At 48.5% G+C, this 18,352-nt stretch overlaps 1 protein-coding gene across 4 annotated transcripts in view; it reads right to left on the bottom strand.

The window, feature by feature from the left end:
* ANKRD13B (ankyrin repeat domain 13B) overlaps positions 1-17,176 on the bottom strand; it is a 478,086-nt gene extending 460,910 nt beyond the window's left edge. For 3 of the 4 annotated variants that reach the window (XM_078680040.1, XM_078680037.1, XM_078680036.1), the window contains exon 1: positions 16,371-16,616. In XM_078680040.1, the coding sequence (XP_078536166.1) occupies positions 16,371-16,478 (108 nt within the window). In that variant the 5' untranslated portion in view covers positions 16,479-16,616. Of the gene's footprint in view, positions 1-16,370 lie in introns of all 4 variants that reach the window. The other variant, XM_078680038.1, reaches the window with a different exon arrangement.
* Positions 17,177-18,352: the final 1,176 nt, after the last annotated feature.

Genomic DNA, 18,352 nt, shown 5'->3' on the forward strand with positions numbered 1-18,352 from the left:
GCTGGAGTAATCAGAGTAATTTTGGGAATTCCGTGTTACTCTTTGATGCGGAAATACTGATAATAAAGCAACTGAGCACGCGCGTGTAATTAAGAGTAATTTGGTGGAAAACATCTTACTACTAGGGCACTATTAGAAAGCGTCACTGCCTGCATACTTCAACACAATCTTGTGGAATTTCTATTGATTCCATGTGATTACACTACATGAAATTACACAAATTACACTCACCCTTAGTTATAGGGGGTGGTTATGTGGTACTCTATCAAGTATTGATTTGGGGAGAGGGGTTGGCCTAACGGCTAGGGCGCTCGACCTCGGACCTGGGGATCTGGGTTCGAGTCTCGGTAACGACACCAAAAACATCCTGTGATTCTGGGCAAATCACTTAATCTCCCCGTGCCTAAAAATGAATCCGTGTCCTCATGTAACGTAACTGGTGCTATGTAAAGCGCTCTGATACCTGATTCAGTTCGGGTCTAGTTCGCGCTATATAAAACTCTGGAAATTCCATCTAGTTGCATATAACTGAAGAGTCCCCTGCCCCCTGTCTCATAGTGTCTGGTAATCTGGTTGTAATGTATAGTCGAAATTTATGTTCAAGGGAGTCAGCCTTCAGTATATATTTCCACTTTAGGGCGAGCCTATGGGCATACATCTGTCTTCCCTAGTGAACTGCAGTACTCTAATTTCAAACTGTTTTCAGATGTCTTGCTTTGGACTAGAATACACACCGCTGGTAGTCGGACCCTCACTTACCAGTTTAGAAAAGAGCCTGAAAAAAAATCTCTCTTTTTTCTGAGGAGCCAGCCATTTAAACATAGACCATCTCAGATTCAATGTACTGGTATGGGAAGTATGAGGCTCCTACAGTCAATCTGCATGGCCCTGATGAGTGCCTTCCCAGATGTGGAACCATATGCTGCCTACTGCCATTGCCCAGCTTTGACAAGCTAGACAAAGATCTTCAATTGGATTGTGCACCAAATGTTTGACTGCTTTTATTGTCTACAGAGCAGAAGCATTTCAAGGAAAAAAGGCCATCACCATACTTCACAGATTTAGCCTACAATCCATCCTGGGACCATGAGGCTACACCAGGTACCCTACCAATCACTGAAGCTGGAACACCAACCAGATTGGCCCAAATAACCACAAGGGCAGTGAGCAGCCATGATTAGTGCCCCTGCTTTCCAAGCTTGCTCATACTGCACCAATCACTCGGTAGCTCTCCTCATTCCCTCTTAATACAAAAAAGTGGCCCGGCGCCTCATCAACCCTTTCCCACACCTAAGCACTATGAGAATAAGCTATGACCTTCTTGGTTTGACCTCCACTGGGCAAAGTTGGTATCTAGCAACTGGTGCCTCATCTACTGGATCCATATATTTGTGGACAGCGGGCATCGTGTTTAGAGTATAGCAAGGTCTCTTGCTTCCCGCTGGCCCTTGTCTAGGCTGTGCAGCAGCAGAGGCAAAGAAGCCCTTTGGCACAAGAAAAACCTGACTCTTAGGACCCAGAAGTGATCTAAAGTTCACCACCCAGACTCTCCCTCATCCTATCCGAGGCCAGGTTCATGGCACGCGAAGGTAGTTTGAAAATTCTGTCCTGCTAATACCAGTTTTTAATACATAGGTTGTTTTAGATATCTGGTGTCCTTTAATTTCACTGTGTAGTACCACTAGAATTGTGGGGCACATTCTGGCCAGTAGAAAAACCATAAACTATCATTAAGAGCAGAGATATACTCATTTTTATTGTCAAGTGCTCCTACCAGAGAACCAGTACATACAAGATACAAGCAACCGTGAAGTAATCAGTAGAAAGAAAAATCAAAATGAGATCAAATCACCTCTTATCTTGCAGCTGGTGGTGGTGGCTAAAGACAATTACCAAGGACTCAAGAACTTGACTTGATTGCTCCAGATACCCGGGGATCCAGCAGAAGGGTTTCCATATGTAGAAAACTACCAAATCAGTACTTGTGCCTGTGCGCTATAGTAACATAAACTTTTTTATGCAGTCTCTGAATTAAACATTCCTATGGTCTGTGGAAGGGGCAAGGTCTCGGGGCGTCTCAATCACTCCAGTTCTCCTCTTCCTACCACTCTGGTCTCTTTGTTAGATGTCTACGCTCTTTGTCTGCTCATACCTTTCTAAAACCCTCAATCTGCACGTCTCACACGTCATCTCCTTCCTCTTCTGCACCCTCTTTTCACCCTCTCCCGAACACACATCCTTGCATCTCCCTCACCTCACCGTTCCCCATCCACACACAATATGCCCACTCACCTGTAACCTCTGCATTTTCACACGCTTGTGCATATAATCACATTTACAGGTGGCGCACCTGACCACTGCTCTGTGCGCTCTGTAAAGAGGCCAAGGATTGGATGAGTATGCACTCTGAAACCCTCTATGATCCACTGACAGACACTGTGAAACATTTGCACTGCGTTCAGCCTGAACGCCACAACTCTAAATTGTGGCCCACCCACAACCTGAACTCACACAGCTACATAGGAACAACTCCTTTGCCATTAGGCACTATACATGAATGCTGTGCTGCATAAAAATGTACAGAAACACACCATCCTGGAAAAAAGCAAATACTCTAGGGAATGCAAGGGTAAATAAAATGTGAAATGTAAACAGGAACAACATGGCTGTTCCCAGGCTGAGTGGACAGAGTCTGTTTTTGCTGGCTGTGGCTGTCACAAGTGGTGGGGCTCAAGGGGGAGAGGAGGACGTTTTTAGGCGGGGCCCGGCCCCACCAGGGCTGCCATTCCCAGGGCAAGTCAACAAGGCCTTGGGTGGCCTGTGAGCTGTTGCTAATGTTACCAAGTAGCATGACAAGAGACCTCCTTTAGCTCTCTGGCATCCGTATGCATTTTATGCAAGTGGCAACCTATCACACGTTCAGGGAGACAGGACACATTTTGTTTAGTGTCAAGGACTTATTTTACTGAGGGCTTCAATAGGGTTGTCAACCACCGACATTATGCATATCTATGCATCCCAAAAAGAATTTAGGCCCCATTACCACCTTGAGAGGGTGTCCCAATATTGGAGTCCATGATAGAGAGGGCTCAGCCAGCACATCAACAAAGAATGAAGTATACAACTGAAAAGGAACTGCTAGGAAGTGCCCTGTAGATGGGACCAGAGGTCGTCAACATAGACTGCAAGAGGAGCAGTGGACCTTTCGTGCACAAGGCTCCCTAGAACCAGCATATATTGGCACAACTTCTCTGAGTGCAGCGGGTTGACAGAAGAACGTCTCTGAAGCACAGCGGGTTGATAGAACGTCTCTGAAGCACAGCGGGTTGATAGAACTTCTCTGAAGCACAGAGGGTTGACAAAACTTCTCTAAAGCACAGCAAGTTGAGAGAACTTCTCTGAAACACAGCATGTTGGCAGCACTTCTCTGACAGCAAGTTGACAACATTTTTCTAAAGCATAGCGAGTTGACAGAACTTCTCTAAAGCACAGAAGGTAGACAGAACCTCTCTGAAGCACAGCAAGATGACAGAACTTCTCTGAAGCACAGAAAGTTGACAGAACTCTCTAAAGCACAGCAAGTTGACAGCACTTCTCTGAAAACACAGCAAGTTGACAGAATTTGTCTAAAGCATAGCGAGTTGACAGAACTTCTCTGAAGCACAGCAAGTTGACAGAACTTCTCTAAAACACAGAGGGTTGACAGAACTTCTCTAAAGCACAGAAGGTTGACAGAACCTCTCTGAAGCACAGCAAGTTGACAGAACTTCTCTAAAGCACAGAAGGTTGACAGAACCTCTCTGAAGCACAGCAAGTTGACAGAACTTCTCTAAAGCACAGAAGGTTGACAGAACCTCTCTGAAGCACAGCAAGTTGACAGAACTTCCCTGAAGCACAGCAAGTTGACAGAACTTCCCTGAAGCACAGCAAGTTGACAGAACTTCCCTGAAGCACAGCGGGTAGCCAGAACTCTGAAGCACAACAAGTTGACAAAACGTTTCTGGAGCACAGCAAGTTGGAAGAACTTCTTTGAAACAAGGTAGGGGTAGGTTGTAAAAGCTCCCTTTGGTCACAACTAGTGATTATTGCAACTATCATGGGCATAATGAGTTGTAATTAGCTGGTGAAGGCCTTCCATCTTTTTGAAACAAAATGGGCTGTTTCAACTAGTCCGTCCACCATGAGTTGCAAGAATGAATGTTTAGGTGTAAGGATTTCCTTTGGGGATAATGAGCTCCCAGAACCTGCAAGGGAACTGTTCTCCGTATTTTGAAGCTCCCATTTCCTAATGCATAAAGGTTACGGCTGAACCCATTATGTGGCTACTTGGACTACCAGAATTCTCCTAACATCTTCATTTCCTGTTTAATCTCGGACGCACGGTGAATCAGTAGAGAGGCGCTTGCATTTTGTAGGTAAATGTAAATGTACAGGAATTTATATAGCGCAAAATCACCGAGCGGTTTCTAAGCGCTTGCTTAGGGAACCCGTCCTGGTATTCCCCTGTGAGATAACCCTGGCAGGGTATCCGCAAGGTGAAAGCCAGGCATCCCGCCGCGAGGGGCCGTTGTGGAGATTAAGCAAGCTATTGCCCAGAGTCGCAGAGTGTGAACCCGTGAATCGAGTAGGCACCGGAGCGAGAATTGTCAAGTCCATGGACATTTTAGGACTCAGGACCCCACCGAGCCGGGAATTGAACCCTGGTCCCGGGCTGACCTCTGCTCACAGGTCTGCCTCCTCTAACCAGTGAGCCACACTTCTCCACTTTAGGTAGTATGTATGGGTGGGTGCAGGTACAGACTATTGTGTGCTGAATATTGAGTTACAAGATTATTGACACCAAAATACCGAGGATCAACATATCGACAGGTACGTATATATAGGTAAGTATAGATTTTCTATACTTTACTCACATAGATGTACCTTGATGATTTATATAACTTTAAGGTACGTAGATGTGGAATTATGAATAGTAAATCCATACTTACCTATATGCACTTTCCTCTTCAATATTGTGATCATGATTTTCCTGTAACACAATATTCAGTGCATGATATTCCAGACTACAAACGTATGTATGTTGAGATATGTAATTAGTGCAGGCTGGGATGCAACTCATTTTCATAGGAATGGCACCTTAACCTATGCCTCAGCATAGACTTGCAGGGTTCAATAAATCTAAAAGCAGCACACATCACCCAAAGCAAAGATCTGATGTGTACAATACGCCGTAAGCAAGCATTACCCAGTGCGGCAAAATATAAAGACAAGAAATAAATACTTTATAAGCACACTTGGAGGCTGCTGTATAAAACATGAGCAAACATTTAACCATTAACAGAGTCTCTATTGATTCTGAGAAAGTAAACATTGATCTACGCTTGCAAATACATGGGTGGTATTTTGTATTTGCATTCTAATAGTCTGCCATTTGTATTAAAGAAGGCCCTCCATTTAAAGCATTTATATACATCCTTTGTGGTTTTCATAGCCTTTACCAGTATTCAATAATATTTTGGCACACAAACATTCGGCAGCTAACACGCACTTTGCCAAATTCGCAAAACTTGGTAAAGAAATTCTGAAATTCAGCTGGGGGGTGACATGTGCTTCTCAATCTTAGCTCCAGTACGGCATAATTTGTCCATGGCTTCTCAGTACTGCCTGGACCCATGCTTGCTAAATTTGCATGACATGTAGGATCTTATTCACAAAGAACTCCGAAATTCAATTTCACGTGTTTCTTTTGTGTTTGAACTAGATGTCCCACTTTTAAGAGATTCACAAACCAGCACCAGTCCTCAGTGGTGGCTGGTATCAGGGCAGAGGGGCGGCATCGCCAACTCAGTGCTCTTCTGCTGCACTGCACAGGCTCCCAGACTCCCCTGCGGCCAATCCTGACGCTACTCTCATGCATGAGAGCAGTGTCAGGATTGGTCTGAGTGCCCCTAATTTGCACCCCCAGAGAGACTGGGAGCCCGTGCTTTGCTGTCTCCAACCCAGCAAGCCTGCTGATCAAACCAACATGCACACTGACAGCCGTGCCCAACACTCCCCCTCCAGACTGTCATCGTCTGGCCCCGCCTCAAGACACATTTGTGTTAAAAATAAAACTATTAAAAACCTGTGTTATTATTAGGCCTGGAGAGTCAATTCAGTTCCGCTCGTGGAATTTTCGGAATTTGGGTAATTTTGCTTTCCGCGGAAAAAGCGGAATTGCCAACAATTCCGCGATCCGCGGCTTCACGGAATTTTTTTGCTTATTCGCGCTTTCAAAATGTGTGTTTGCGTGATATTTCTCCCCGAGCGCGCAAACAGAGTTCGCAAACATGAAAAAAGCATCATGAACCGGCAGAACAAGCAATTCCGTGGGTTCGCTGAACTTTTGCATGCTCGCAGAGATTTTTTACCATTTCCCAGAGCTTTGCGTAACGCGACTACGCAAATTCCGCCCACCCCTAGTTATTATCATTTTATTTTTCGAGTTTTCCACTGCTGGCAGGGAGGGGAAATCTCATATAGTCAGAGGTTTCCAATTTAGAGAATGTTCTCATGTGGAATTCCACCAAGTGGAACATTCTGCATGAGTCAATGGTCTTGAGATGTGCCTTTGAACATCTCACCATTTCCAGGGAAAATATTGTCACTGTGGTGAACGCCATCGCCAACATCCCCGCCCCCATGAAATCTGGAGATGTCCCCCTGGCTTTCCCACCCTAAAGAGGCTTCTAGTACTTAATGGCTTTCACATGAGCAGTGTTTCAGAGTGCATAACTACCTACAACATGTCTGCAAATATGTGCAAACTCATACTTCTGTGGGTCCTTGCTGCAGTTTGAAAAATCCACCTTTTGCATCCAAGTACCCACATCCTGCTACTGCTTCAAGTCACCTAACTCAAGGATTCCCCATTTGTGAGTGCAAATTACAAATCAACGTGTGATAATGAGACCCTCAGCGAATAGCTGAACTTGGATCTCGATGGAAGGTGGTTGGTTTTGAGAAAATGGAAAAAATGGTTTATCTGACAGTTTCAGAGAAAAGGCAGGATGGATTTGCCCAACACTTGCGAGACCTTTGGAAATTATACTTTCTAGAAGTGGTGCTAATGGGATCAGCTGCTTTCAGAAACAAAAGTAGAAATGGTGTGCCTGGTTAAGAACGTTTTCTCTTTGCTGCAAATGTTCTCCTCCACCCACAAAACGTAAATGTTCTGATATTTTACAGAAATGGTGGATGATTCACGTGGACACAAGAGGCCAGATCCCAAAACATTTTTGACTGATGTTATTTCATGATTTTGATGGTAGGTTAAGCAGTGCTTGCTCCAACACCCTTTATCTCTGTATAAAGAAAACAGGATTTTGGGGGTGGTAATATGTGACAAGAACGTTTTTTGCAAATTTTTTGTGTGACATTTGGTTGTGGTGGTAATTTGTTCAGTTGTTTTCACTTGTTTATGTGCTGTTATGTTTTGTTGTGCGACATCATTCCAATGTGGCTTTCATGTGTTTTATTGTACTCTGTTTTGACTGTTTTGTAATGATGTGCCCAGTTATGCTTTGATTGTGTTGTTATTTTGCTTTGTGTATGTTATTGCTGTATGTTCAGTTGTTTACTTTAGATATGTCAACAAATGCTGCTACATTTAAAGCCAAAAGCAGCTTGTACTTTGAAACTTCCTATAACAAGCAGCCATTAATCACTGGCTAAAGTGGTAATCTAGTGCTGCTCCAACTAGTCAACGATTTAAGACACAAGTCAACTGTGGCAGAGGCAGAGTCTAAGGTAGTTCTCCCAGTACTTGCTTTATGTGACACGCCACCGTAGACTTACCATTCACAGCGCTCACTTTATATGATATAATCCCAGAAGAGTAGGATTTTGTGTCACTGTACCAAATGTGTGACCCTAGTGCGACACGTTTCATTTCATTCACACAAATACTTTAATGAGGGGTCCCTAGGCACTTTGTCAGAAGAGTTTCAAAGGAAGTGATGTTGGAAAAGGGAATTTCCATCTTTGGTTACAGACAGGTCTATGAATGCAACAGTGTATTTTATTGTAATTAAACATTTACTAAAACCCCACATAAGCTCAAATGCTTTAAAGGAAGAACAATGACATGAAGAAACAAAGGGGAACTACAGACAAAAACCCTACAGTGAAAATTTGATCTGCCTATACATATGAAAAAACACAGTTCAGAGTCATACAGCATCAAGTAGTAGACAAAGACCAGATTACAAAAAATCGGCCTAAGAAACCCAAGAAATGCAGTGTTTTTATTTTTTGATGGAACTCTAAAATCAGCTATGCAATCTTAACTCCCCTGTCCAAGTCCTGCTGATGACATCACACTGCCAAAGCACCGTCACTGACATCACCTTAGTGCCAAGAAATGGGTTCACATCTATAACGGTCCAGCAACCAACTTCCCTACCATAAAGGGGCAACAATGGAGGAATCCCAGTTGGAGATGGAATGTCCACAAATGGTTCCGTCATGAGTGATATCCTGACCAATACATTTGTGGGTGGGGGTTTCATGTCGCAAAGTTATCTTACAAGTGCTCGCACTGTGAATGGTAGACGCGCTCTATTCAGTTATATGCACATTGTAGTACTTGTTTGTTGTAGTGGAACGGAATAAAAATAATTTTCAAAAACAAAAACTGCTCGCACTGCTACACTAACATTAGTGGAAACTGCACAAGGTCACACAACAAATGTTAGTCTATTCACGTAGTTAGGTTGGGTTACTTATTTGGAAAGAGAATTGCAAAAACCATAGAGTTGCCTCAAAGAAGGGAGATGGAAAAGAAAGACCCAGAGCTTGAAAAAGAGGGGAGAAAAGTCAGCTGGGGCATAGGAAGCCTTGAGGATGAAGTGACCCTCCCCAAAATACTAATATCACACCCAAGAAAGTGAAAATGAGCTTTGACTAGCTGGTCTTAGGTGGCAGGCTAGGACAGAAGCAGCTGGCGAGATATTGGTGAGGGGAAGTGGGAATAAAAATGTAAGAGGAAAGCAGCAAAGATTGGTATAGGTAGCACATTTAGAGGTGATATCAGGAGATCCTTCAATGGCAACCCTGAAGGCGTCCCGCACTGAGGCAAACATGAGAGCATCTTCTTGCATGCGGAAATTCACACTATGTCAGCTTCTGGGCCTTGTGCAAAGATTCTGAGGGGAAAGACTGGGACCAAGGGGGAATAATGATTAAATTACTACTGAGCCAATCAATCGTTGCCTGGGATTTGACCAAGAAAATGAGTAGAAGATCCTAACTACACAAATTACAGCTACCCTGCATGTCACTTTACAATGCAAAATACATATTATACAATAGCCTAGACTGGCATTTGCATACATGGGCAAAACAAAATGTCAGTGAAGGTCATTAGTTCGTAATTGACCTATCACTCAAACACCTAAAATTTCAATGCAGACAAATTACAATTTAAGGGCCTTCCATTGTAAAGGAGTGCAGTGAAAGGCGTCTGCTGCAGCTCTCACAGATCTCTGATTCATTGACAAACAAACATGCACAGCTCTTGTCTTCTTCAGCAAACTTAGCAAACTTAGCTGAGGAAGAGAAGACGTGTGTAAAGTTGCTTGTTGAAGAATATTAGGCCCTATGAAAGGATTAGTTTTGCGACATACTTCTAAAGTGTGTTTTCCACTTTTTAGTCAAACATTCATTCAGCCTTGCCCTAGGCATTTCAAAGAGGACTTTAACCGCATGCGGGCTTTTCCCGCGGTATGCGGCATTTTAAAAATTACTGCGTTACATGACGAGCTCAGCTCGTCATCAGCACACGGCAGTTAACGCTGATGACGAGCTGAGCTCGTCATCAGCATGCAAGGGGTTAATGTTGCCTTTTTGGCTCAAAACGTTCCATCTTGAAAACGTTCAAATGTTGGGAAATGTGATTATATAATTTACTTAGGATGCAGAAGAGATACTTTTCATACCCCCCCCCGCCCCCCAACATATTCCTCAGTCCCCTTAGGAGCTGTGTCTCTGCAGGCTGCTCCCAGAGTCATTCTGAGGTGCTTCTAACTGCCTCTACTGTCACTACAATGATTCTACCACTGCACAGGACCTTTACAGCGAACTACTTTTAAATGAACCACATTTTTAAATAATGCAATGTTCCACATCCACACCACTGTATGGGCTGCATAAGTACAACGACCCTGACTCTAAGCATAGCCTTCCCTTTCTTCCTAACACTTACCCCACCTTTTATTTTATCACTAAGGATAATCATAACACGTACAACATACACTCAGCATCAGAATAAACCTAACCTTCGCATTACCGTAAGCCTAACCCTAAAACTGATATTAACGCTAGATATAACCCTAATCTTAACCTTATTGCATATGCTACACATATGCTGCCTCTAGCCTAATCCTAAAGTTAAAGTTTGTATCTCCCCCAAGGATTAAGTCTTGTAGAATATAATCTGATGCTCATGTAAAGCGCTTTATCGCCCTTGGGCCAAGTTTGCGCTGTATAAAAACTGCAAAACAAAAACTAAGCTTAGCCCTACATTTTACCCTAAATCTCAACCCTATCCCTAAACTTAAACCTAACCCTCATTCTATCACTAACCACAACCCTTACCGTACCCCTAACCTAAAGCTTCAATACTACACTGCAAACTCCCTCCAATCCGCCCCCTAGCTCTAATAATAAATCCACTCTTAAACCTTACCCTATATCTACCTAGTATGACCTCAACCCTACCTAACTCTGAGACTTACAGTGTGAATGTAGCCACCTCTTAGTAGTATACATAGATGTTGTGAATTGTACCCAGTGGCGTCTGTCGATGTAGTTGTGTCTACATAATGGTCAGGCCGACTGGAATCATGCTGAAATGTTTTCCCTATAGTTATTGATTGCTGCATTTCTCATATAATTCATCTGCTGCATAATTTGCTGATTTTAACAGGTTCCGACAGATTAAAATGTACTAAAAACGCGGCAGGGTGTGTTGCTGAACACAGGGAGGCCTGTTGCAAATGCAGACTCGTCCCCTTTCTGTTACTTATTGCTGTATTTTGGGGTTAACCTGGTATTGAGGTGACACTTTTGCACAGAGGTGAAACTTTTGCACAGATATGTAAAAATGGCAAAATAAGGAAGTAATACTATCACAACATGTGTGTAGTATTTCATAGCATAATTTGCCTTTCCCTGCCGCATTATTTAGTCAACCATGCCGCACAAATTGGTCCTCTCTGGCGTATAATTCCAGTGGCCCTGATAATGGTAGGAGCCCGACCCTCTTCAATGTCTACATGAGCCCCCTCGCAGCCATCGCACGCCAACACAACCTCAACATCATCTCCTACGCCGACGACACCCAGCTGATCCTCTCCCTCACCAACGATCCCACCACCGCCAGAGCCAACCTCCTCGAAGGGATGAAAGACGTCGCCGACTGGATGAGAAACAGCCGTCTTAAACTGAACTCAGACAAGACGGAAGTCCTCATCCTGGGATCATCACCCTCCGCCTGGGACGACTCCTGGTGGCCCCCGGCCCTGGGCACCGCTCCCAAACCTACAGACCACGCACGCAACCTGGGCTTCATCCTGGACTCCTCCCTGTCATTGACCAAACAAGTCAACGCCGTTTCTTCCTCGTGCTTCAACACCCTGCGCATGCTCCGTAAGATCTTCAGATGGATCCCCACTGAAACCAGGAAGACCGTCACACAGGCACTCGTCACCAGCTGACTGGACTACGGGAACGCCCTCTACGCCGGAACTACAGGTAAACTCCAGAGAAGACTCCAGCGAATCCAGAACGCCTCCGCACGACTCATCCTGGACATCCCCCGACACAGCCACATCACCGGACACCTGAGAGAACTGCACTGGCTCCCCGTCAGCAAGAGAATCACGTTCAGACTCCTCACCCACGCACACAAGGCCCTACACGACCTGGGACCCAAGTACCTCAACGACCGAATGACCTTCTACACGCCCACGCGCCAGCTACGATCTACCAGCCACGCACTCGCCACCGTACCTCGCATCCGCAGAACCACCGCCGGAGGAAGATCCTTCTCCTACCTGGCAGCCAAGACCTGGAACTCCCTCCCCACTCACCTTCGACGTACCCAAGACCATCTCTCCTTCAGGAAGCAACTCAAGACCTGGCTGTTCGAGCAGTAACACACCCCTTTCCCCCAGCGCCTTGAGACCCTCCTGGGTGAGAAGCGAGCTATATAAATGCTGTGATTGATTGATTGATGTGAATTTGATGTAATGGGGTTGTACTGTGAACGGCCATTAGATCCCTAAGCACCTTTCCTTAAGAAGTGGTTTTGTGAAAACCCTGTAGCTCCTTAGCCAACATAGATATCGTAAAACCCCATCTCCACGCGCACATCCTACATTAGGTGAGTGCGCCCGGAAGACAAGTCCGAGCGCAGCAGACTGCGGCACTATGCAGAGGCTGCAGGCTGCAGCACCCTCTGAACTGTCTCTCGGTGCAGATAAAGAGGTGATCTCTCCATCCGGAGGAGAGATAAGAGCCCCTCTGACATGGCGGCCATTACAGCACAGCTCAAACCTTTTAATCCCCCTGCCGTCCCCGAGCCCAGCGGAGGCAGATAATAAAGTATTTATACCATAGAGGACCCTGGCCGCTGGGGGCGGGCTCGCGGCAGCGAGGGGATGCCGCGCAGGGCGCGAGGAGGCAGGGGCGGGGCAAGGAGCGTGTCCAGGTCCTAAGCCTCAGGCCGCTAACCATCACAACACGTGTCCATTCAGCAACACAAGAAGACAAAAAACATATGTTCGTTGTTACTGTTGTTTGAACTTCTCTCACCATTTCATAGATTGATGGCAGGGGCGCTATGCAGGCTCCTGTGGTGTAAGGGAGTCCCACCCCTCAACCCCTGCCCCACCGGAAAAAAAAAACACTTCCAGCGTGCCCCATTTAGCCCAAAGTCAATTAATGTTTGTGAGACATGTGAGATTCAGGAGCCCCTCATCACATTCTGCAGGGGTTCCATCGTTTAGTGTTACCTCACTGATTGCAATGAACAACGTTTCGTTTTGAAAACACATTTTAGTCAGTTTATTGTGACGAAAGACACTATTTTTACAGACGTGTGTGATGCAGGTACAGTCTTGCGCCCTCTGGCGTTGGGGTCCCGCTATTCAGCGCTGAGGTACTCACCCGAGACACGCCCTGCAACCAACCAGCACCCGGCTGTCGCCACATGCCAACGAGGGAGCAGCCCCCTCACCGCCTGCCTGGCGGCGATCTGTCCCTCACACACATTCAGAGACCCCAACACTGACAATGATACCTGAGAAGCAAGGATCTCACGGACACTGTCTCTGCACCACCCACCCTAGCTGTGCACCCAGCACTACACCGAACACCCACACACCAGCTGAGCACCCAGCCTCTCATACAGGCAGAACTACACCAGACACCCACACACCAGCTGAGCACCCACCCCAGCTGTGCACCCAGCACTACACCAGACACCCACACACCAGCTGTGCACCCAACCTCTCCTTCAATCCGTTCTACACTAGAGACCCACCCATCCCAGCTGTTCATCCGGCGTCTCTTTCAAACTGCTCTAAGCTAGACACACACGACCCCAGCTGTGGACCCAGCTTCTCACTGGCTCTACACCGAACACACACATACATACACACACACACCAGGTCAGCTGTGAGTCAAACAGCCTGCTGTACACCAGACACCCACTCCCTCCAGCGGTTCACCCAGCGTGTCAGACTGTTCTATGTCAGACCCCCGCCCTTCCATCCCAGCTGTGCACCAGCGTGTCAGGCAGCCTGTCGCCCACGTGCAGCAGGTGTGCACCGAGTCCCAACACTGCCCGCTCTGCCTCAGCCACACGCCGGCTCTGAGCGGGATATGAGTCCAAACAAAGAAGCCTCAATCTGACACCCACTCACCTGAGCTATGCAGAGCACCTCTAAACCTCACCCCTCCCTCCCACACTCAGCAGCGGTGCGCACACCCTGCCGCCCGGAGCAGGGCTGCGCTGGTTGATCACGGAGTGCTGGTGTTTGCGGAGGGCCGCACAGAGGCCAGCTGCACATGGACACACACGTCTGCACACAGCACCCACACTGACCGTCTCTGTGAGTCACTCCACAGACTGCTGCTGCACACCCAGGCCCTCCGACCAACTCTGTACCAGGCAAGTACCCCCTCAAGATGCACGCAGCCGCGCACAAGCAGGCTCCCACCAGACACCCGCGCACCCCTGCTTTGCACCGAGCCATCATTCCCGCCAGTGCCACACCCGCACAAACCCACCAGAGGCACCGAGCCGCACGCGAGAGCTGCTCTTAGGTGTACATCCACACACCACAGCTCGGCAGCCAGGCCCTCATAGAGAGCTTTATACACCAAATCCCACCTCAAATTACAAGCGTCATCCTAGTGTGTTTTTTGTGTTTCTGAGTGACTGCCATCTATTGCTATATTATACCTCTTCTTGTATCTCGTTTTCTTCTTTAATATGTACATTTGTAACATTCTGCTCATGTAAAGTACTTGGTTCTATTGTGAAGCGCTCTGACGCCTTTGGGTAAAGTTATCGCTATATAAAATGCATAAATAAATAAATAAACTTAGATGTGTGGCCGGTCCTTAGTACCGGGCGGATCTACGCCCCCTGCGCACGTGCGCCCCGAAGGGCTCTCTCTGCGCCCACGCATCCGTGCCCATGCCAGACCGAACCGGACCGCCAGCACCGCACCTGGGACTGGTCTCAGCCACTCAGACAGACCAGCTCCACGGCAGCCCCCCCCGCCCCCCCAGCCCGCTGTGCACAGTGTCTCAGACACCCCAGCTCTAGGCCCACACCCTGCCAGGCAGCAGCGCGCACAGGTCCTTGTGCACACCAGCAAATCCCTTCCACACTTCTCACTCTGCGCCCCGCTTCTCATATGGAGTATTTCTACAGCAGACCCCCTCCCGGCCCACACACTCCCCCCGCCAACCCGTGAACCCAGTCTCTCATCTAGCCAGAGCTACAGCAGACACCCACCCGTGAACCCAGTCTCTCATCTAGCCAGAGCTACAGCAGACACCCACCCGTGAACCTAGTCTCTCATCTAGCCAGAGCTACAGCAGACACCCACCCGTGAACCTAGTCTTTCATCTAGCCAGACCTACAGAAGACGTCCCCTGAACCTAGTCTTTCATCTAGCCAGACCTACAGAAGACGTCCCCTGAACCTAGTCTTTCATCTAGCCAGACCTACAGAAGACGTCCCCTGAACCTAGTCTTTCATCTAGCCAGACCTACAGAAGACGTCCCCTGAACCTAGTCTTTCATCTAGGCACATCTACAGCAAACACACCCACCCGTGAATCTAGTCTCTCTAGCCAAATCTACAGCAAACACACTAACACCGTGAATCTAACCTCTCTTCTAGCCAGACCTACAGAAAACAACCTCTGAACATAGTCTTTCATCTAGGCACATCTACAACAGACACACAGCTACCAGGGAACCGAGGCTCTCATCTGGCCAGGTCCACAGCAGACACACACGCACCCATGAGCTTAGTCTCTGATCTAGCCAGATATACAGCAGACACACATCTACCCATGAACCCAGTCTCACATCTAGCCGGGCACGCCCACCCGGGGAAGCCAGTCTCTCATCTAGCCAGGTCCACAGCAGACACACACGCACACATGAGCTTAGTTTCTGATCTAGCCAGATCTTCAGCAGACACACACACGCACCCATGAGCTTAGTTTCTGATCTAGCCAGATCTTCAGCAGACACCCGCCCATCAGGCAACCCAGTCTCACATCTAGCCGGGCACGCCCACCCGGGGAAGCCAGTCTCTCATCTAGCCCGGTCTACGGCAGACGCTCAGCCCCGGGGTACCTAGTCCCTCACCCAGAACAGCTCTAACACCAGTCAGCCTGCTCTGTGTGACTATCCAGCACCCCGTGTACCCAGCCCAGATGTGCAACAAGACATGTCTTTGGAACCGCTGCAGCCTCTGCCTCACCCAGTTCGTGCCTTTGATTCCCACGTCCTCACCGCCACCCATGGGCACGGAAGCACCGTCAATGTATTCACCCCTTGACTTTATTCTCAGGGCTCTGCCCCCCCCCCTCCTCCTGCCCATACCTTCACATCTATGCCGTTTACACCTGTGCTCTCCACACACCACGCCTCAACCCTCACCCTAGTTTTCCTTATACCCTCTGATCCCTTTACCCCCACACCCTCACCCCCTCCAGATTTGCTTTCACTCACCCTCCCAAGTATCCCCCCCCCCCCTATGCCTCATGGCCGCGCCCCGCCCTCCCCCCGCGCGCACCCACCTGCCGCGCGCTGAGCTCCTTCTCCAGCTCCAGGGGTCGGTTCCTCCAGACCAGGTGATGCAGCGGGAACCTGCTGCTGTCCGGAGCCTGCCCGGAGCCCAGCATCATCCCTGGAACATGCCGGGCCCGCCTCCTCCGGCCCCGGAGACAACCATCCGACTGACGGGGAGCGCGGGGGGCGCTGCGGGGAGGAGGGGACCGGAGGCCGGCGACGGAGGCTGCAGGGGACGGGAGGGGAGACGGAAGGCAGAGAGAGAGAGGGCGGAGAGCTGGGAGCGAGTGCTGAGCTGCAGGTTGGACAGCAGTGGGTAGATCTGAGTGAGACTGCCGGGGACGGGAGGGCTGAGGGAGGAGGGAGACTGGATGGAGGGAGCTGGGAGTGAGAGTGCAGGGAGGTGGGAGGTTACAGGGCAGAGGAGCGCGCAGGACGAGAAGCGCCGAGAGGGAGCCTACCGGAGCAGGGAGCTACGGACTGGGAGGACGGGTGAGAGCGAAAGGGAGTAGGGAGGTGGGAGTCTGCAGAGAGAGGGAAACTGCAAGGTGATGGAAGAGGCGACCTCACGGGTGACGGGTGGGTGCAGGCTGCACGAGGGACGGGGCAGCCCTGAGAGGGAGAGGGAGAGAGGTGACAGACGGGAGCAGAAGGAGAGACCGGGAGGAGAGCTGGGAAGAGGCCGCCGTGGGGAACGGAGGGAGGAGGCAAGCTCCAGGGACGGCACGGCGGGGGTTTGTGAGCAAGGATAGTTTCAGAGTAGGGGCGTAGCCACCTACAGTGCAGCAGGTGTAGTGGCACCAGGCCCGAGGTATGCTAGCGGCCACCTCACTAGAGTTAGGGGCTGTGTCTTTACTACCAAAACAGGGCGTGGGATCCAATCTGATTGCTTGCATAGGGATGGCTACGTCACGGATGCAGACTTCACGAGGGAGTGAGAGTCATTGGAGAGAGAGACTGTATAAGAGGGGGAGGGTGGGCTGCAGAGTGCATGCTTCTACTTAGTGTGGGTAACACTATACCGTTCACGAGAAAGTGTCACTCATAATCGTTGCATGTCACTCATAATTACCATGACATGAAAATGTCACACATAAGCAATCTGAAACCTTGGCAGCTATGAACAAGTGAACACGAGGTGGAGAGGTGACAGAAGAGAGGGCATCAGAAGGGGAGGAGACCTCAGAGGGAGACTACAAAGAGGAAGGAGGGTAATGGCACAAGGAGGGGGTTCGGGGGGGTGGAGGGGCGTGAGAATTGAGAGGGAGACCGCAGGTAAAGAAAGAAGAAAGGCAGGAGAGGAATAAACTGGAGACAGCAGGTTAAAGAACAAGACAGGAGGGAGGCTGCAGATGAAGGAGGGGGCGAGGAGGAGGAGTGCATGATAGAATGAAGATCAGAGAGGGAGAGGGGGCGCTGGGGCTGTGGCACTGCAAGTGAGAGAGACTGGCATGGAAAAAGCGTGTACGAGGTAACAGGAGGAGCAGGGAGACTTCAGGGACGGCGCAAGCGTGAAGGTATACTCCAGGGTAGGGAGACCAACTGGCACAAAGGCGAATCTGGATAGTTTATAAGGGTGGAAGGGGGGAGACGAGTGGTATTTACAGAGGGGGGCTCAGCCTCTATACTTGCAAGTATATAACAAAACTGGAGCCCTTCTCAGAGATGTGGGCCAATTCTACTAACAAACACAAGGCTTTTTGTTGAATAACCCTCAGCCACCAGGTTTACCCCTTGGTGGAATGCGTCATTGTTAAAAGGTGGTTCTGACACTAGGGGGCACCCGGATTTTTTGCTTTTTGAGCACCTAATTGTTGAGCTTTTACTGTGGGGGAGCCTCTTAAGTTGGGACTCACCCACAGTGAACTCAAGATGTAAGAGACTGCATGAGGATTTTACTGATGTCCCCCTGGCTTGACAAGGCCACTGCGCAGCAGTTGGAGTAAGGGACACCGGGCTGGTTACAGGCAGACACATGTGTACATGCGAG

This window comes from Lissotriton helveticus, chromosome 3_1 (assembly GCF_964261635.1).
Source record: "Lissotriton helveticus chromosome 3_1, aLisHel1.1, whole genome shotgun sequence".
In the NCBI taxonomy this organism is placed as follows: domain Eukaryota; kingdom Metazoa; phylum Chordata; class Amphibia; order Caudata; family Salamandridae; genus Lissotriton; species Lissotriton helveticus.